This window comes from Etheostoma cragini, chromosome 24 (genome assembly GCF_013103735.1).
Source record: "Etheostoma cragini isolate CJK2018 chromosome 24, CSU_Ecrag_1.0, whole genome shotgun sequence".
Classification (NCBI taxonomy): Eukaryota; Metazoa; Chordata; class Actinopteri; order Perciformes; family Percidae; genus Etheostoma; species Etheostoma cragini.
In genome coordinates this window covers 7,163,943-7,183,069 of record NC_048430.1, presented here as the reverse complement: position 1 = coordinate 7,183,069, position 19,127 = coordinate 7,163,943, and the positions used below count along the sequence as shown (strand labels likewise).

Sequence of the window (19,127 nt, the reverse complement as noted above, 5' to 3'; positions counted from 1 at the left end):
ATATATATATATATATATATATATATATATATATATATATATATATATCTCTCTCTCTCTCCCCCACCTAAATGTTTTTATTATTTGGATTTATCATATTCCATTTATACAACTATTCTGGAAGAGAAATACTGAATCCATCCGAGTGCTGGGTATCAAACCTTGATACATGATCAACTTTCAAAAGCTAATCCAAATCACAAAACCTTTCTAATTTTAGGCTAGATTTTTATTCAGGCAAACCGTTTTGCTTTTAACACTGACTATTTTGTTTAATGAAGAAAAGTTTTTTTGTTTTTGTTTAAAGAGTTAAAGAAAAAGTAACAGAAAAATACAAAAGTAGTGTAGAGGCACCAATATTGATAATCAATGCTAGTCCTTTATTAATTTCAATTTAGTTGGCTTTAAGGCAATTCAAGTTAAGTATATCTAAACCTAGTGAGATCAGCCTGTAAAAGAAACACGTGGCCACCAAGGTGATGTTCAAACTGCGTCTTCTTTTTGTATTTTAAAATCAGACTAACAGTCCACATTTGAAAAGGAATCAGCAAATGTTTGGGATTTTTGCTTTGTAAGGGACTTACGCTTCTTATATTCAAATGAGTGAGAAGTAAAATCTTATAATTTGTCACAGCATAAGAACTCAAATAGACTGTTGGTTTTGTTATGTATGATCTCGGAGGAATAAAACAGAATACAGTCAAAGTGGTGGGAAGATTTTTTCATGGGGATTAATAAAAAAATACATGTCAATTTAAGGGAAGATTGCTGAAAAAAAAAATGGTACGACTCAAGATATTATTAGTAGCCGGGGGAAAAACACATTTACTTGTCCTGAGCAGCACAAGCTATATTTGTCACAGCAGAAAACGATACACAAGCATAATAAACAATGAGACTGACTAAATGATAAACCTCTGCATATTGCACAATTGCAAAAATCTGGCAAATATACAGTAGCCTACCATCAAACAGGCAACCACAGCAGTAACTTATATCTGCTCAAGACTATCCTAATACTCACTAATGTCAATTAGTACCCGCTAAAACTGGTTTAAAGAACTTAAGAGAATGGAACTTTCTGAAATTGAGTAACATCAATGCCACATTACAAAAAAAAAAAAAAACAGCACTCACCTTCTGTTAACAAATTCTTATCAAAACCTGTCAGAAATGGCGATTAAAACATAAATATAGATCACTTGGTAATGTCAAGCACTGTACGACACATCAGTTGCCACTTGCAGAGTCTGAATGTCTCGGCATTTAATATAAAACACACAAAAAATACTAAGAAAAGTGATGTTTCTGGTGAGACGTTGAAATTCCATTATTGTTTTCAAAGGTTATATAAAAATGTTGTGTTGTTTTTCCAAATTAAAAAAGTAATACATCCAGGCAAAAAAATGTACATATGACTTTACTCTAGTGCAACTAATTCTGTTCTACTGAACTACTGAGGGCCATTTATAGGGCTGGGTATTGAATTTAATACTTTTAAGTAACAACTGAAGTGCCTCTAAAGTATCGAGTATCATTCAATATCCAATTTCAATCTCATCAGCGTCAGTGAGCCAATCAAAATGCAGCATGCTTCTACCAAGCTCTAATAAAGCTTGTGATTGGCTGTCATTTGGCTTGCAGTCATCTTTGTTTCCTTTTGCTTGCACATTGTTACCGTCTACTGACTGCAAATTACTGCCATCTGCAGTTGAAAAAGATGCGCATCATGTCACCCCTGTGATCGTGTCATGCACATGCGCTCTGATGCTTGTCCTGGTGGACAATGCATTCAGCTCTAAAACACGCTGATCTAAACATGGCTGCACAGCGCTACAAGTTGCCACAAATTCCACAGAGTGCTTTTTAAACATAAACATTGTGCAAAAAAAAGGTACGCTATACTGTAAGTGACTGAGTTAAAAAACTTGGTAACATGGACTTATCATTATGCACTCATGATTATCACTAGTGTTTTTAGGCAGGTCATACACTACAAGCTGCCAAACTGTGGAAACACTTCCAGGTGACAGTCAGTTACTGATGACTGTTACTGTCATCAGAGACAGTAACAGTCCCTGTTTTCTATTTGAAATCCCAGGTATTTCTTTGTTTTTCAGTACCTGTCTGAGGATGAAACTGGTAGAGGTGGTGCTGCCATCAGATCTCTTGAGTCGGCTCCTCCTGGAATAAGTCCCTCGATTTACCTGTATAGGAAAGAAAAACAAAAGCTCAACTATCCCTAAAACTTTTTAAATCTACATAAAGTTTTCTTCATGGGCATCTTTTACATCTGTTTGTTTGCTATTATGTCAGTGGAATATTGAATAAAGCCTCATCAAGCTAATACGGTACATGACGCACGGTGACATTCATCCACACCCCTTTAAACATTTGCCTGATGCAACAGTACAATAAGGTCAACTAAGTTTGAATGCCACAGTAACACAACCAAATGCTGCTTTACTGGATGCGTTTGCATTATATATATCTGCCTTGCCTACTTGCTTATCTCCTAACTTCCTCTCTTTTTCTCTTCCAAAAAGTCCAAATATAACCAGCAGAGTTCATCTCCAGGGAGCTAAATTAATTATCTGCCAGTGATTTGGCCCATTTCTGTTTAAATCTCCAGGGTCGAGGACAATGTCACTATTAAAAAGAAAACCTACTTCCCTGAATTTATAAAACGGGGCCATTTATCTGGGTCACCATCTCTTTTCCGTCTCTCTCAATTAGCAATAGCAGCATATCATTTCAATAAAATGTAAAACTTTTGGTCACTGAAGCCCACCATGGCGCTTTATAAGAGGCAAGAGACTGTGACTTTAACAGTTTTAAAGTAAATGCTGCATCAAGGGTGAGTCCAGGCTGGCTACAGAGGTTGAAGGGCTTGGTATAGACCTAAACAATTAAAGTATATGTATTTCAGCTAAATGAATGTATGATTAAAAATGATAAAAACATCTTACAAGGTTAGTACAGTATAGTGCGGTACAGTATCTCTTTATAAACTTCAAGTGGAATCATATGTTGTAGGCCTTTTCCAAGAAATATTATCTAATTGAAGGAGTAATGTTGACTAAATCAAACTTCTGTGTTCATTTTAGTCCTTAAGAATAAGACTGACTTTCTTCTGAGTCATTTTTTCCCAATTAATAACATGACACTAATCGAAATTAATCATAATAGGCTCCATCATTTAAGAAAATGAAGAAAACTAATAAGATGCATAAAGAGGCATTCTGAATGACAAAAAGGGATCACTATGAAAGTCTGGTCCCTCCATATTAACATCTTGAGCTTCTAGAATACAATAAGCTAGAGACAATGAAACAGTTTAGAAAGAATTTGTATCACTATCCCTGAGATAAGTAATACTGACCTACCTATTTCAACAACTACATGAAAACATTAAATACGTATATCTATAAGGCAAATCCATGTAGGCCTACTTTAAGCGAACTGAGGAGACTTCCTCAACCATGCAGTTCAATCATTGTTTTTAAATTGTTAGGGTTTTTAAAAAATATTTATGTATGTTATATCATTAGGTAGACCTCTCAGTTAGTTAAAGTTACTCTTTTCCTATCTGCTCAACAATGCACGGTTTACACCACCAATGTAACAGAAATCATGACTTTATTTCTTTTTTTAATGTGAAAAGGTTTATGAAACAACTCTAGCCCGAGCTAACAGTCAGGAAAAGTTGTTACAGTAAAACATGGCGTATTTTCTGGCTAGTAACGTTTTATTAAACGATGTCAAACTTAAAAGGTTCTACCCAATACTTCTTTTCGTATTAAATATGTCAAATACACGGCTAGACAGTGTTCATTTAGGGTTCTTTAAGTATTTTCTCGTATGCATTTCCTGTCGACAAGCAGGAAAACTGATACATTTTTAAAAGTAGGCTAATTAGCCTAGAAGGTAAAGTTATGTAGCTAGAAATCACCTACCTGAAAGATGGGCGCTTGGATGCCCTCTCCAATTTTGTTCCGTATGTAAATGTGTCGGGACATTTCGGCCAGGACATCGGTCCAGAGGGCTGGCTGCTCCGGTCCAGTCCAGCGGAGGGGTGGCGGGTTCCGGGCTGCGTGCTCCAGCTTCAAGCTACACAACAGAACATGAGCGCTCGAGAACCTGTCCGTCTCGAGACAGGTGTAATGATTGTTCTTGGCGGCGCGCGCTGGGAGGTTGGTCGTGCACACTACTACTACCGCTCGAGCCACTCAAAACCAGATGCGACTGAGTGATGGACGGAACTATTTTAGTAAACTTGGAGGGGCGGGGGGGTTTAAATTAGCATTGGGATTGGGTTAACTGTGTTAAAGAGGTACAATGTAACAAATTTAGACACAGTGAGGATTTCTTTTAGACTGAAACCAGCAACATAGAGTGATCAATGATACATACTTTAGCTACAATTTAGTGTAACAGTAAAAACGTTACCATTTAATGTGGTACAGTGGTACAACTCAGGCTCACGTTTTGCAGTTGGTGTGTCTTGATTGGGGTTATGACCCCTACAAATGGAAGGGGGAAAAAGGTTACAGATTTTTGAGTAGAAGTCAACCAAAAGTCATTTTTTTGAGGGCTGGTGGAGGTAATATTATCCAGTCACTAATTTACAAGAAATCAATAGTATCTATGTTTTTATTTTTGCTTTCCAGCATCTTCTTGTATTTATATTGCAAACCCATGGGGCACCACCAGTGATTTCTGCAGAAGTCAATTTCATTAAGCCAATCTGAGTTTGCCTTATCCTTCTCCCCTCTCTTTCACTCTGAATGCAACTGGTTTAGAAGTAGAAGTAGTCTAGTAAGCAATTAGGTCATACATGTTTTGAGCTCTTGACACAGGTTATCTATACAACTCTGCAAAGTCTTACTTTAATGTTGTCCCTGATTTATTTTTAGGTAGGCCTACGTTTTGAATCGTGTTGTCCTAGTATAGCCTACCAAACATTTCACTGGTGCTTTCCCCTCCCCAGTGTGTGTATCAGAATATCCTTCCTGTACCACTGGCAGACACACAGATCATAATAGATCCATCCCCATGCTTAATGGTTGCCAATGAGTTATATATTTAAAAGCTTTGTACAACTGTTGGTGAGAGTTGCCAAATAGTTCAGTCCCCAGCACGTTGTCAATTTTAATGCAGAGTATGCTGTGGACAGTGGACTGTGCAAAACCCACTTTTATATCTTAGAAGCACCTATAGATGTCTTTATTTTAGTAGCTAATGTTAAACTAGAGTGCAGTAACTACAGCATGTTTTTTCTTTCAGAAAACGCCATGTTTTTTCTTTTGTCCAGCAGATGGCAGCATTGTCAAAATAAAAGCAGCGATAAAAAAACTGAGGACTTTTTTTTGCTGTCATGTGCATGTGTGCGTGTGCGTGTGCGTGTGCGTGCGCGTGTGCGTGTGTGTGTGTGTGTGTGAGAGAGAGAGAGAGAAGGGGATGTTGTTCCTTCATGGGCTGCATTGAAGCCCAGTCTCTGAATTGGGGCTCACTGCTTTCAACACTTGGAGGTTCATATTCCATTGTGTGTCTGTCAGTTACTTTTGGTTGTTATATTTCAGAAATGTTGTATACAAGCGTAAGACGTCAACAATGCTCACATTGTCAGGAAATAACACCATTATTGTTTTGTTTGTGTCACAGAATATGTTTTCCATGTCAAGAAGCCCTGCATGAAATCAGCTGCAGACACATTTTACATCATTCAAATGTAGCCCTGGATTTTTTTTTTCGACCCCACCGGCGGACAAGAATAACAAAGAACACTTTACTGACACAAGTTCCTCCCTCCATCTCCACTACTTTTTCAGTCATGTGGGACGTTGAGTGCTCCATATCCGCAGGTTGCTTTTTCTGAACGTCACCTGTGTACCTGCACTAACCTGGCCGACCAAGCAGTTAGATGGACAGCCTCAAAATATCTTAGTCACTTTGCTTTAGATAGCCATCGCCCCCTGTGGAACCTATTTGAGGTATTTTCTTGAGTGCATCTTCTATGTTATGTTTAATATTTATGGACTTTTTCTCAATTTTTTTCTTAGTTGCTCAATGGGAGGGAAGTAGGCCATTCAGATGAATAAGTAAATGTGCATGAATGACCCTGTGGTTTTACCAGCACATTCAACTCTCAGATACCAGAACAACACTGCTGCTCACTAGACTATGAACAATAAACACTGGAGTGCAGTCTGTTCAGAGCAATGATGTGAGGACTAACTGGTTTGAAATATTTGGCATTAGATAGGTAGACACTGTTTCTTTTAAATTATAATGTGGCTTTTTTTGTCGTGATTAGGCTGCACTGCTGAACCACCTGCTCAGTGTCAAACCAAAACACAGACCGGATTACAGCTTAAAGTCGACGATGGAAAGCAGGATTTCCAAGAACTGAGCCTTGCCGTGCCTTTTATCTCACAGAAGAGTTATTCTCACTGCCAGTTAAACACTGCAGTCAATTAACAGTGAACAAGCAATTTAAAGCTCTGACATTTCCCCTAGTTTGGGACCATTAATACAACATCTGTTTGTAATCCTCTATATGCAGAAATCTATAACACATCATTTGTATGTCTATGCGGTCTACATGAGTGTCAAGGTAGGTTATAAGCCAATAAGAGCTAAGTGAAGTCCATGTGGGCTCTCATTCAAACGGGCCCCTTGTGTCATAGTGAAGTGCTGAAGGTAGGACCCCACATGGGATGTCTGTGAGCTTGTGTGCAGACTTTAATGATAAACAAGCTTCATTGCTATTGCTTTTTACAGTATTCTCTCCAATCACAGCCCAACAACTAAATAAATAACTGCACAAGTTACTTTTTGGGTTTCTGGTTACATTGAAAAACTGTTCAAACTGCCATTCCCTCCATCTTCTATTGCTTCTATTATTCATCAGGTAACATCTGTTGACCTGCCTACATGAAAAATAGAAACCTAATCACCATCGTATAGAGGACAAAATGGTGAACCTGATGACTTACCTGCATGTGTTCTCTCACGCCACTTCAAATATTAAAGACATGATGGAAGCGCCGGGAGTAAAGTCACTAAAAAGAACCAAGTCAAACCACTTAAACGTCTGACTGGACAAAAGAGCTATTGGTGATGTACTCTACATCTTTGTGCCCACTTTGAAGGTTCTCAATTGTGAATATTTTGTAATATATTTTTTCATTATTCACCACATCTTTGATAGCCGTTGGAAAGTGCTATCACATGTATGGTAAGTTTAACTAATTTAGTATAATTATAATGCTCTTATACACTATAGATAGTCTAGATCCAAAAATCTATGATGATCAATGATTTTTTTCAGAATTCCAATATTTGTGATTTTTTGGAATAATAAAATTAAAGCTACATATATTATAGTGATAAGGTATTGACTATTTGGGATGTAAATAAAATCACTCTGTAATATTTTTTTTAATATTGTGGTTAAGCTTTTAGCATGGATAAACCACAATATTGGCACCAAAATTGATTTATTCATTTTTTCCCCCTATTTTTTACAGTGTACATTATACAAAAATATAGAGTACCAAAAGATCACAGTGTCCAAAAGGGAGTGTTGAGTCATATACACATTAATCATATTATAATATTTTGTGTTGTGTATTTTGGGAGCATGTCAAATCCATTTAGGTATCCGTTGACAATGGTTGTTAAATCAAAACCTTCTCTGTCACAGCACAGACGAGGATGCCCCATTGAAAATGTATATTTCCATTGTCTAGGCCAAATACATATATTTGTACAATTTACACAATCATGTACATTATATGTGTATTTATGTAAGAGTGTCAGTGCATGCAGCCACTTGTACGCAAGCACCCAAACGTGAACACATATTATCAGGGCTGTTTGTTTCATGCTACATCACACGATTGGTGAGAAACACCTGAATCCATTTCTTGGTATTTACAATTTAGAAACACAAGATATGCAATACACATTTTATAGCAAGAAGTAACTTAAATATACTGTCCCGTTTTATTTAGCCTACTACTTTAGGCTATTTCAGCATTAGAGCTTGCGTAACTGTTTCACTACGTCAGTAATTTAAGAATCATTTCCAAGACATTTCCTGTAAAGAAGGCATTGCATGCTTTAAATGAACCATGTCAATCTAATACATTTCCCTATAATTTGTTCTAAATAACAATGTGTTTTTTTCAGGATTCTTCTTGGAAATTCTTTGAAAATTACTGACCTCTAAAAGAAGGCATTACTGAATTTGTATCAGGGGAGAAAACACTTGCGAGCATAATGCCTTCATAATCCACAGAAATGTGAAGAACATATTTATACAAGCACCAGTAATGTTACCTTGTACACAACACATACAGACAGACCATTTAGAGTAACTAGCTCACCTAACCTTCATGTTTTTGGACTGTGAAAGCCATATAATGTTTTCTCCACATTTGCAATTTATGTGTATTTAGAAATGTAAGAATACAAATAGTTATAGTCCACCATGCTTTCCTTAATTGACAAAAACAGTGCATTTTAGAAAATCTCAAAATTATAACTTACGACATTGCTGCCAAATGTTTTCTACATACAAAAGTCTTATAGATGTTTTTCCTGCCTTTGGGCAGCCGCTGTTTTCTGTTCATTTCAGTACACTATAAAAACAAAATGTGGAGACTTGAAACTTGCTTGACCAAGTTAATCTATCACAGTTATACACATTGTTGAGTTACCTTTTTGTTGCATGGCACTGCAGATGAAGTTTGTGGCTGATTTATGGTGTGTTCATGCTCTGGTGAGAGGCTCTGAAAAATACAGGTTTATATCTGGTGATGTTTTAACAATAACCTTAATGCAATAACATCCAGAAAATATGAGTGTGTCTGACCAAAAAATGCCCTACAAAATCAAATAATTTTGTTTCAGAAGATAAAAATGCAAACAGTAACATTTTAAGTATTCACACTTAAAATAATTCATACAATCTGCTGACAGAAAGGTCAACCAACATTTTTAACAATGCACAGTCCATAGTGAGGTGTGTCAGAAATGTCCTCGTAGTATTGTTTTCAGTGTTGGATTTGGCTAAACATTAACATTTAAGAAAATGAACTCAAAACCTTAAAGTCTCTTAATTTCTTTGCTTGATTCACACAAAGTGAAGGATGAATTGTGGGGATGTTTCTCACAACCCATCATTTGTCTTTACCGATGGCAATATGTCCAAGCAAAAATATTGTACAGTATTACTGAGTCCGTTAAACCCACCTGCTGAACATGAGGAAAGGGAAAATTCCTCAAAATAAAAACCAGTAGATGGGTCTCTTCTCAGTCTGTTAGAAATCCAGGTCCGTACATTGTCCAGGAAGTCTACTTGAATGCCTGGAGCTCTGGGTCATACCCTGCTCTCACACTGCCACAAACAGTGCACCTCAGGGTGGGGGAAGTAAGAGGAAGAGAGCAGCTATACTGTAGATGCTGGCTTCATTTAAAGAACGAAGGGTGTACCTCTTCAGTTGTGTCATTGTTGCTTGCACACAGATACATCCCAAAATGTGGGAGAACAACAAGCCTGCCAGCTGTGAACATACAGGTATTTGAAAAACTCCTATGTGCAAAACTAAAAAGGACACTCAAGCCATATCAGCACTAATGGTTATGAATATTTAAGCCTGTGTAACTTATAACATGCAATGACAAATCCTGCAAGGGCCGGAACAAAGTATAATCATAATATACAGTAGGGGTGGGGGGAATCAATACAGCATAGTAATGCAATATTTTCAGTGGCAATACTGTATCGATACACAGGCGCAATGTATCTTTCATTACATACTGCATGTGTTGGTCAGTTTGTCTGCTGGACAATCCCATTTTGCAGCAATAAAAGTGGAGTAATATGAACAATCAGAGAAATGTATCTATTTAGATAAAACAGATGTTGACAAAGTTTCATTTGAAGACGTCATTTGAAATTGGGAAAAGTTTGAAGTTGGAAAAAAGGTTATAAATTGCAGTACATCGCAGAATATTGCAATATGTTTAAAATCGCAATAAAATCGTTTCTTGGTGTAAGTAAGTGATTTCCACCCCTAATACACGGTGCACCTGATGCATGCTATTAGCCTTAAACTTTTAGGCATGCAGTAGCAACTCATACATGAAAATAGGCACGTCATGTAATAAATGTGCATGATGTAAAGGAAACACTGTTTGTGGAAAGAGTCTCTGTTGGCACTATAAACTAAATTCAGGGATCTCAACACCTGGGCAAATAAAACCAAAACTATCTACATCTGCCAAGATATCACAAAAGTGTACCTAGTGACCCGAGCCTGTAAGATCTCACTGACAGATCTACAAATTTGACTGGAACATGAGAATGCTGATCAAATCTTGGTGTAGTGTTTGAACTAGGAAACACTTCATGGTGGTGTATGGGTGAGTAAAGAGGGTCGGTTTTGTTTTAGGAGCCAGGCCTCCTCTCAGCTGTGCATGTAGGTCCTGCAGGGGGAGTCCGGATGGAAGTCGTACTTGCTCATGCTGGGCGGGTAGTAGGTGGTGGTGAACATATTGCTGGATGGCAGCGGGGAGGGGAAGTGGTTGCATGTCTCATCGTTCACATGGAGATTGTTCTTGTTTAGCGTCTGTAGTGTGGAGACATAAAAAAATAGTTTGTCCTAAATGCACAGCATTTGTAAGGGCACAAAGAAAAATCCCTTTCCCAAAACAGACTCTCTGAAACTCTCTTCTTTAACTGTCTAATAAAGGTGCCAGTACTTAGGTATAGGTCTATAATGACACAATAGAACCACCCCACCTTAAACTCCATGGGGATGTACTTCTCATTCTTTGGCGTGGCGTTGCCCTGCTTGTTGTAGGTGAGGTGGTTGGGTGTGCTGGGGTGGATAACTGCTGACTCTGCTGATGGCCGGTTAAGTTGATGGCAGTAGGTGTAGGCCAGTGCTGACAGCAAAGCTGCTGCAAAGAAACTGGCTGAGCCCACGGCTACTAACTGGAACAAAGTAAAGGCTGAGAACAGAGGGGTTGGAGGGGGAAAAGGCAAAGAGAGAGGATGAGACAAATGCCAATCCTCCCCTAAGATTTGTATACTTCTTTTTACTTCTTGTGTACAGTGGAAGTGGAAGTTGTGCACCGTTGGTACTTTCAGGAAGTGGGTAAACATTGCAATTTATCCTCTTGGGACCATGAATATCCAGAGCAAATTTCTTTGTAGTCTGACTTTTCAGAGGTGTCAAATCGAGGGAATATGTTACCTGACTTTTATTAGGAACCATCCTAAAGGAGGACATTAATTGATTTCTTGATTGATAATTGATTAAATTATTTCTTGCCTTGGACTATAGTCTATGAAGGACAGACAGTCATTGGCCTTAATGCCAGTGGGGCAGGAATGGAGGAACATCCATCATACTAGGACTTGATGACACCATCTGGCTTCCATCTAACTTTATCAAAAGACAAATACCTACCCGATACTTTTGCCAAATCCCTTACCACGTTGGGGAAATGCCACACATAAAAGTATTGTGTTACCAATGGTGTGATACACATCCGTAAAAGAAGAGAGCCTTTTGAAGTTTGCAACTTTGCAACAATAACTGCTATATTTTCAGAGACTGCAATTTAATCAAAGTGATATTGATTTACTGTGGATGTGACAGGAGAGTGAAGGCATAGAACCCAGCAAAACCTATGGGGGAAATTGAGGTTTGTGTGGGCTGGGAACAAAGTATAGTCATTGTGTGAGACCGAATAGAGAGACATCTCTTGTTTCACTCACTTCCACAGCTCTGGTCCTCCAGTCCGGGTAAAATAACTGGAGGGAGTTAGACAGACAAACATGAACACAGAGAGACAGAAGACAAAAAACATGAAAGTAGTGAAGTGAAATCACAACAGCTCCAGAAGATCAAACAACAAAAATGACAAGGAGTAGTTCATTTCTCTCAAAGGCTTCACTGTTCTCGAGGTAGGCAGAATGCTGACATCTACATTAATTCATCTTTTTAACTTCTACACAGGGTGAACAAGTCACCATTTACTGTGTCTGATTAAACTTTTGAATAATACAAACTGGATTTTTCCATCTTATTTCAGCAACAATCAACAGCAAATTTACTGTATGCATCAAATTTGTTCCAGCAATTTATGAACAAAAGTATGTGCTTACCCGGAACCTCGTGAGGCTGGCAAGGCCTGGACTGGGTGACGTTACCCTGGCAGAGACTGGCTTCCTGGTCTTCAACACAGTGTCGAGTGCGATGCTGCAGACCCTGGTCATCACAGTCCCCCCAATCTGTCCATTCACCCCAATCTGATGAAGAGTGGACAGAAATAATAAAATTTGAGATTGAAACAAGGGCACAAGAACAAAAGTTGGTTTTCTGCCAGTTAGTGTTTTTGGCTGAGTTAGAAAGGTTTGCGCATCGTTAAATGTAAGATGCAATAAACGCTGATGTTTTGGGATCTACTTCTGCGTCCTTGTGTTCTACTTTAATTTCCTGTGATATAGATGCAGCATCAGCACATACCAAACAATTTTAAATATCTCCACTTCAAAAGAAAGCCCCCCAAATAAAAAAAAAGGCATTTAACTAGAATGTAATTTTCTATGTAACCATGTCCACTGTCTATGAAAGCACTCAAGAACTGCAGTAGTGTTTTTTTTCAAACTTCCATAAAATTGGTTCATAAAATATCTTTAAATTAACACAGAAATGTAGTAGTCACTAGAAGTCCATATACTGTATCTCTTGTGGTACTGAGTGACCACAGAAACGGTGTGGAAATTCAGCAAGAGTGCAGGTTGAGAAATGTTGGCCGCAGTGAAATGCTCATCATCATCATCACGAGCCAGTTACAGTTCAGTGTCCGTGTGCCCCTATACTGGGGTTCCTTTGTTTATTGAACAAAATCTTAAAGTAGATGAGAAGTTGATATCACCAATTTGCTTTTGATGTCTCTGTTTTTTTGAAAGACAAAAGGAATAAAAGGTACATGCCAAAGGTAGAATTTGAGGCTATTTTTCTAAAAGTTTTTTTTTCTGATTTTCATCAAATGCATCCTGGGATAGGCTCCAACAACCTCAACCCAAATATTGATTTGCCACTTGTTGTGTGGGAGAGATTTCATATCATTGTCCACACAAACAACACTAGACAGGGTGAACCTAGGGAGTGTCGTTACGGTGTAACAATTATGATAAATGACAATTTACTTGCATAGGACTTTTGGGAAAAACAAATCAAAACAGCAGAAAATGAAAAAAGTAAAGAAAAGCAATTCAAATAACCAGTTTACAAAATCATGATTCATGTTGTCTACTACAATAATAGAAGAATAAGATCTATGTTAACAGCCCTTGTTTTAGACACATTTTGTGGATCAGGTAGAGCCTTTCATTGAAACCTTCCATATTGTGGCCATATGCTGATTTACCTTCACAGGCATGTGTATTACAAAGCGCCTCTTCAGTGTGAAGGCCTATACATATGTCTCCTCCACTGGCAGGGGGTGGGTTGCTGCACGTCCGAGTCCGTTGGTAGTGTCCGCCCCCACAGCTGGCCGAGCACTGGGACCAGGAGGACCAGCAAGTCCAGGCCCCACTCACTGAAAGACGCACATATAATGAACTTTATTTGTGCAATGTATTCTGCTATTGCGACTACACTGACAGACAGAAGCTCCCTGTTACCTGGGCACGGTTGAGTGTTGCAATCCTGATACTCCACCGGGGATCCTACGCAGGCGTTGGGGTTCGTCCTACCCTCTGCTATTGAGCAGCTACGTTTCCGGGTCCGGAAGCCTCTGGAACACTGCTGAGAACAGCTGGACCATGTTTCCCACGAACCCCAGCGCACACCTTGGGGCTGGGACAGAGTTTGCCCACTAGTCTTCACCAAGTCTTCAACCAGAGCTGGAAATACACAGCAAACACTTTTTATCTATCTATCTATCTATCTATATAGAATTAGATAAATATATATATATATATATAATTGCTTTGGGCTTTTTTCTTTGTTAGATAGTGATAGTATAGAAAGGAAAGGGAATAAAGAGAAGAGATGACATTTTAAATGCACCATAAATAGTGATTTAAAAAAAATCCATTTTACATGATAAGCAATGCACTGGAACAATAAGAAGGAGAAAATAAAGACTAAAACAACATTCATTCAAAAAAAACACTTTCACTCAAACAATTGAGGGGAGGTATACCCAACACCTTTTGAGCCACCCTGCTGAAAAAGTGATTTGTTCAGAAAATCTAAACTTCTAAATGATCTATGAGTTCAAAAATGAACCAAATAATTTTATCTTTTAATTTCCAAACCCAGCAGACAGACAGCCTGTAATGAATCATGAATCAGTGTGGTGTAATCTGGGCCTTAATAAAACATGAACTAGTTTTTCCCGTTACACCTGCCACACATACACATCGGCATCCACAATCCACAGAAATGATTTACATATGAATGGGGAATACTTCCTGAGGCTTTCAAAGGGGACAGCAGAAATATTTTAGGACAAGAGCAGATACAAGAGAAAGATAAAACAATAAAACATTTTCACAATGTCAGCTTTAGCTATTATGAAGTAAATAACTAAACTGACACAATGTTATTTCTTTTGGAGGATTTTCATGAAAAGAAAGAAAGGAAAAGCCACGGACGTGCTTCCCCATGATGGTTCAGCGATGTTGTCAATCTGCTGATCGGTGTCTGCATACAGTTTGGCCACATCCTGCTTTCAATGAGACCATCTGTGTTTATTGTGGTAAACTGGGAGCTCCGCCACCAGCAGCACTCTTTAAAGCCCAATCAAATGGAGTTATATTCAGCAGGTTTTACAGATACAATATACTGTATTAGATCAATCTGTAGAGTTAGACCAGGTTTTTAGATTGGTATATTCCAAATATAAAGACTAATTTGAATCTAAAATGTGCCATATTATCCCCAGGTTAAGGTGGTATCTGGCTATGCAGTCTAGCAGCTGTGTTTCCATGAATGTTCCAAGAACACCTGCTGGCAACTGACAAAAAGAAGGAAACATGGCCACATTTGTGATTTGTGACTAAAACTGCAGAGCAAGAAGTGAGAGGGTGAATATTGTCGAGCTTCTGTTTCCATTACATGTCCTCTGTTCATTCCCAGTACTCACAGTCAGTCTGACAGGCTCCAGACCCGTCATTGGGACAGAACCGGGTCTCCATCTTCTTCTTGCCCAGCTGGAGCTGCTGGGGGTCGGGGAGTAGCACCCGGCAGGTGTACCTGAATCTCTGCTCTTGCCTTGACCCATCTTGACTGACATTGACTGGCATCCAAGGGGTCCAGGGGGTGTTGCGGCGCACTTCAGGGCAGGCCTCCAGATTACAGGCCTTGTACTCCTGGAAAATAGGATGGAGGAAGCTTATCACCATTGATGTCATAGTAATAATACATTTCACTTAAAGAGACAAAAAGAGAAACAAAAAGAAATCATACATTAAAAATCCTCACACATTAATCAAACATTAAAAGCAGTTCGGATATGGTGAGTTTTGATTTGTGATTTGAACATGGACAGACTGGTGCAGTCGCGGATGTGTTTGAGGAGAGAGTTCCCGAGGGAGGAGGCAGCTACGAAGAAGGCTCTGTCACCCCAGGTCGGGCACTTAGTCCTGAGTGGTAGAGACATGAGGTTAGGATCCCAGGAGCAGAGACTGCGGGAAGGAGTGTGATGCTGGTACAGGTTGGTGAGAAAGGATGGGGCCTGGTTATGCAGGACTTTGTGAGAGAGCAGAAGGATTTTAAACTGTATCCGTTGTGGGATAGGAAGCCAGTTGAAGTTCTGGAGGAGAGGAGTGTTGTTGTCACAGGAATATGAATGGGTGAGCAGCAGAGTTCTGGATGTACTGGAGTTAATTCAGGACTTTGGATGATGTACCGTAAAGACTACTATTGCAGTAGGCAATTCTGGACGTGATAAAAGCAATGATCAAGGTTTAGGCAGCAGATAAAGAGAGTGAGCGGCAGAGACGAGCTATGTTCTTTAGGTGGTTGTGTGGCAGATGTTATGAGTAGTGTTGGTGAGGGATTTGGGACCAATAATGGTCATGCCTGATTTGTCACAGTTACGGTAAGGAAGTTGGTTTGCATTCATGATTTAATATCACTAAGTAGATGAAATCTAGCTACTTCGGCCTGTTCTACTAAAGTTGTTTTTTTAAATCTCCCAAAGCCATATGATCCTACTCTTTCAATAATTCCTTATAAACCGTTTTCAGAGACACACTGCTACTTTAATACATGCTACTAAAAACACAAATATTTCTGTTCTTTTGGAGGGAATTTACTATGCAGCTAATTAATGTGTTTGATGGGACTACTTAAACTCTTCTGGTGGCTGTGAAGAGGCATGAAAGGCTTCACCTCGCTGCAGACACACAGTCAGTCGGTGAGGGATCCTGTTCTTTTTGCAGCACTAACTACTACTTGTTCATCAGGCCTGTGAGGAAGGAGGTGGATTATTGAAAGGGACAATGTACACCTCAATGTGTGTTACACCTTGTCTGTGGAGCTTCTTACCAGCAGGTAAAATGAAGCAGCCGTGCCACAGGCCAACAAATGGCACAAAAGACTTATAAATTAGGAAGAGAAAACAGTCATGAAAAAAGCATAATCTAGCTGGTTACAATTTACTGAGCACAATCATGCTCTTAATAAGTCAAGCCTTAAGCATCTATTATTCCAAATATAACTTAAATAATGTTTTATCTGCAGAGGAAGAAGACACTGGGCAAGACACTGAACGCCCGCATTGGAGTGTAAATGTGTGTGAGTGTATATCTGATGTCGAGCAGGTGGTGAATAGTTCCTGTACTATGTAAAAGTGCTTTGAGTAGTTATTAAGACTAGAAAAGAACAGCTGTATAAGAACAGTCCATTTGCATTTACATTTAAACCGTAAACACTCTGTGCAGGGTTAGTAGATTGAGATTAAGCCAAAAAAAAAGAGATGCATGTTGCACAGTTTGATGTTAAAGCAAATAACATACATTTTTGGTTGAAATATTTCACTGATATAGAATCCGACAGCAGAACGTCTACTTGTGTTAATAAACTTATATACTTTTTAGTGTGGTTCTAAACACCTTAACCTAATTTCTTGAATAATCAAGCCTTACATACCATGGAACATCCAGGACAGCTGTTGCCATTCTCACAGGTTCTGGTCCTGGAGTGGACCCCCCCTCCACACTCAGCACTGCAGTGTGCCCAGGGGCCCCACGCTGTCCACAACACAGGCAGGGGACAGGGCTTTTTCTCATTGCACAGCCTGGAAACACAGAGACACTAAAGTCATTCCTATCCAAAGTGATAATATGTATGTGCTTATCATAGATTACTACATTTCTACCTCCTGCTGCAGCAACTGAAGCCAATGTATTTTTTCTCACCTCTCCTCTCGACCCTGGCCAACACAGATTCGACCACCGTGGCGAGGCGAGGGGTTGTTGCAGGATCGCTGCCTCACTTCAAATCCGATACCACAACTGCTGCTGCACTTGCCCCATGAGGACCAGGGAGTCCAGCCACCATTCCTGTGGAACAGAATCAGGAATTTATTTGTGTTTTATGCCACAAAAAAGCTCCACTCTCAACCTTGTATCCAGTACCAACAATACTTGTTGGCAACAACAACTCAAGATTAACAGCCCCATATTTAACAATTAACTCCTTCACATCACAGGCTACACAACTACTTGTCCACTTTTAAACACTTAATAAGTCCATTATGAACTGATGAGGAGTAAGGTTGTATTGATTTAACTATTTATCTATCTGATGTTTTAGGCCAGCTTTGACCTGTTATTAGAATATCTGCATAAAGAGACTGTACCTGGAACAGTTCGCCACCTGGATAGTTGCGCCTTTACATTCAACCCCACCACATTGGGCTAAAGGTCCATCACAAGAGCGGGACCTACACACACAGCTGCTGATGGAGCCCTCGCCGTCATCATGGTTACAAGGTTGCCATGGCGCCCAAGGACCAAAACCGCCATCCTGTGTCAGGTTCCTTACCTTCAGAGAGGATTTAAGGGGATTAAAGTCCATGCCATATTCATGTGAATAAGTCACATTTGCAAAACGCACCAAATTGGTCTAAACCTTTGCTCAATGTGCTGTAATTGCATATATTTACCTAATAAACGGCTGTGTACAAATGATATTGAATTTAATATGGAATCCATTATGGATTTTAAGACCGCTGACAATAAAGTGTTTTACCATTGTCAATACCCTCATGGAAATCAAAGAGGAAGGAATGCTTTTTAGACATTTCTCATTAACTCTTAATCAAATGCAAAGAATTTTTTAATATATACAGTAAATACCAATGCACCAGACTCTGTGTGTGTGAGTGTGTGTGTGTGTCTCTTACTGGGCACTCAGTAATGTTTTGAGTCCACTGGTTCATGTTGGAGCTCTCCTCGATGGTGGTGCAGCGCTTCTCTTTGTGATCCCAGCCGCAATAAGGGTCCCGAGCTTCCATGCAATGACTAATATGAGTGCAGACAACTAGTCAGTAATTGTTTCAGTTGCGGAATTATCAAGTTTCTCTGCAATACAGAGAACGTCATTGTTTCATAAATGAAAAAAACTCTAGTAGTCTGCACATTTCCACAGTGTACAGTCAGCAGGATGTTTTAAGATAATTGTTTTCTCTGTATTAAAGGACTTGTATTGTGTTTCAAGTAGGATAGCTGCTGGAGGGACTGCTACTGAGACATCATACAATATTTTGTAAGGTTGTCAACATATTCTGTTTGCATCTACAAAATAATTAAAGACCTGCTTATGTAATGTACGCTCTAAATCCTGCCAAAATTATGGACTGACAGTTCAAAAGCAGCTTTTTACAAGGAAAATAAACTGGGCTCTTAACATAATCATCTTTGTCAGCGTTTATCGCAGGCCTTTCAGACTTGGCAACCCCCACACGTTTGTCTCTTTAATGGCACAAAGTTCATCAATCTTTTTAAGTATCTTCAACTTGAGATACATTAAAAAATGACATGTAATTTACACACTCACCACCACCAGTAGCAGCAGCAAACCCAC

General features: G+C 39.1%; 2 protein-coding genes across 4 annotated transcripts in view; both read right to left on the bottom strand.

Moving 5' to 3' along the window:
- The window catches only part of LOC117939616 (voltage-dependent L-type calcium channel subunit beta-4-like), a 22,659-nt gene extending 18,416 nt beyond the window's left edge, over positions 1-4,243 (bottom strand). The window contains exons 1-2 of one of the 3 annotated variants that reach the window (XM_034865080.1): positions 3,957-4,243; positions 2,124-2,207 (exon numbers count right to left, since the gene is read on the bottom strand). In XM_034865080.1, coding sequence (XP_034720971.1) covers positions 2,124-2,207; positions 3,957-4,019 — 147 coding nt within the window. In that variant the 5' untranslated portion in view covers positions 4,020-4,243. The remainder of the gene's footprint in view (positions 1-2,123; positions 2,208-3,956) is intronic. The other 2 variants (XM_034865079.1, XM_034865081.1) reach the window with 2 other exon arrangements.
- A 3,276-nt stretch (positions 4,244-7,519) lies between these two features.
- The window catches only part of LOC117939447 (semaphorin-5B-like), a 30,657-nt gene continuing 19,049 nt past the window's right edge, over positions 7,520-19,127 (bottom strand). Inside the window, exons 13-23 of the mRNA XM_034864795.1 lie at positions 18,448-18,565; positions 17,902-18,086; positions 17,459-17,602; positions 17,190-17,337; positions 15,181-15,406; positions 13,712-13,933; positions 13,456-13,626; positions 12,188-12,331; positions 11,798-11,833; positions 10,814-11,025; positions 7,520-10,640 (exon numbers count right to left, since the gene is read on the bottom strand). Of these exons, the coding sequence (XP_034720686.1) occupies positions 10,479-10,640; positions 10,814-11,025; positions 11,798-11,833; positions 12,188-12,331; positions 13,456-13,626; positions 13,712-13,933; positions 15,181-15,406; positions 17,190-17,337; positions 17,459-17,602; positions 17,902-18,086; positions 18,448-18,565 (1,768 nt within the window). The 3' untranslated portion in view covers positions 7,520-10,478. The remainder of the gene's footprint in view (positions 10,641-10,813; positions 11,026-11,797; positions 11,834-12,187; positions 12,332-13,455; positions 13,627-13,711; positions 13,934-15,180; positions 15,407-17,189; positions 17,338-17,458; positions 17,603-17,901; positions 18,087-18,447; positions 18,566-19,127) is intronic.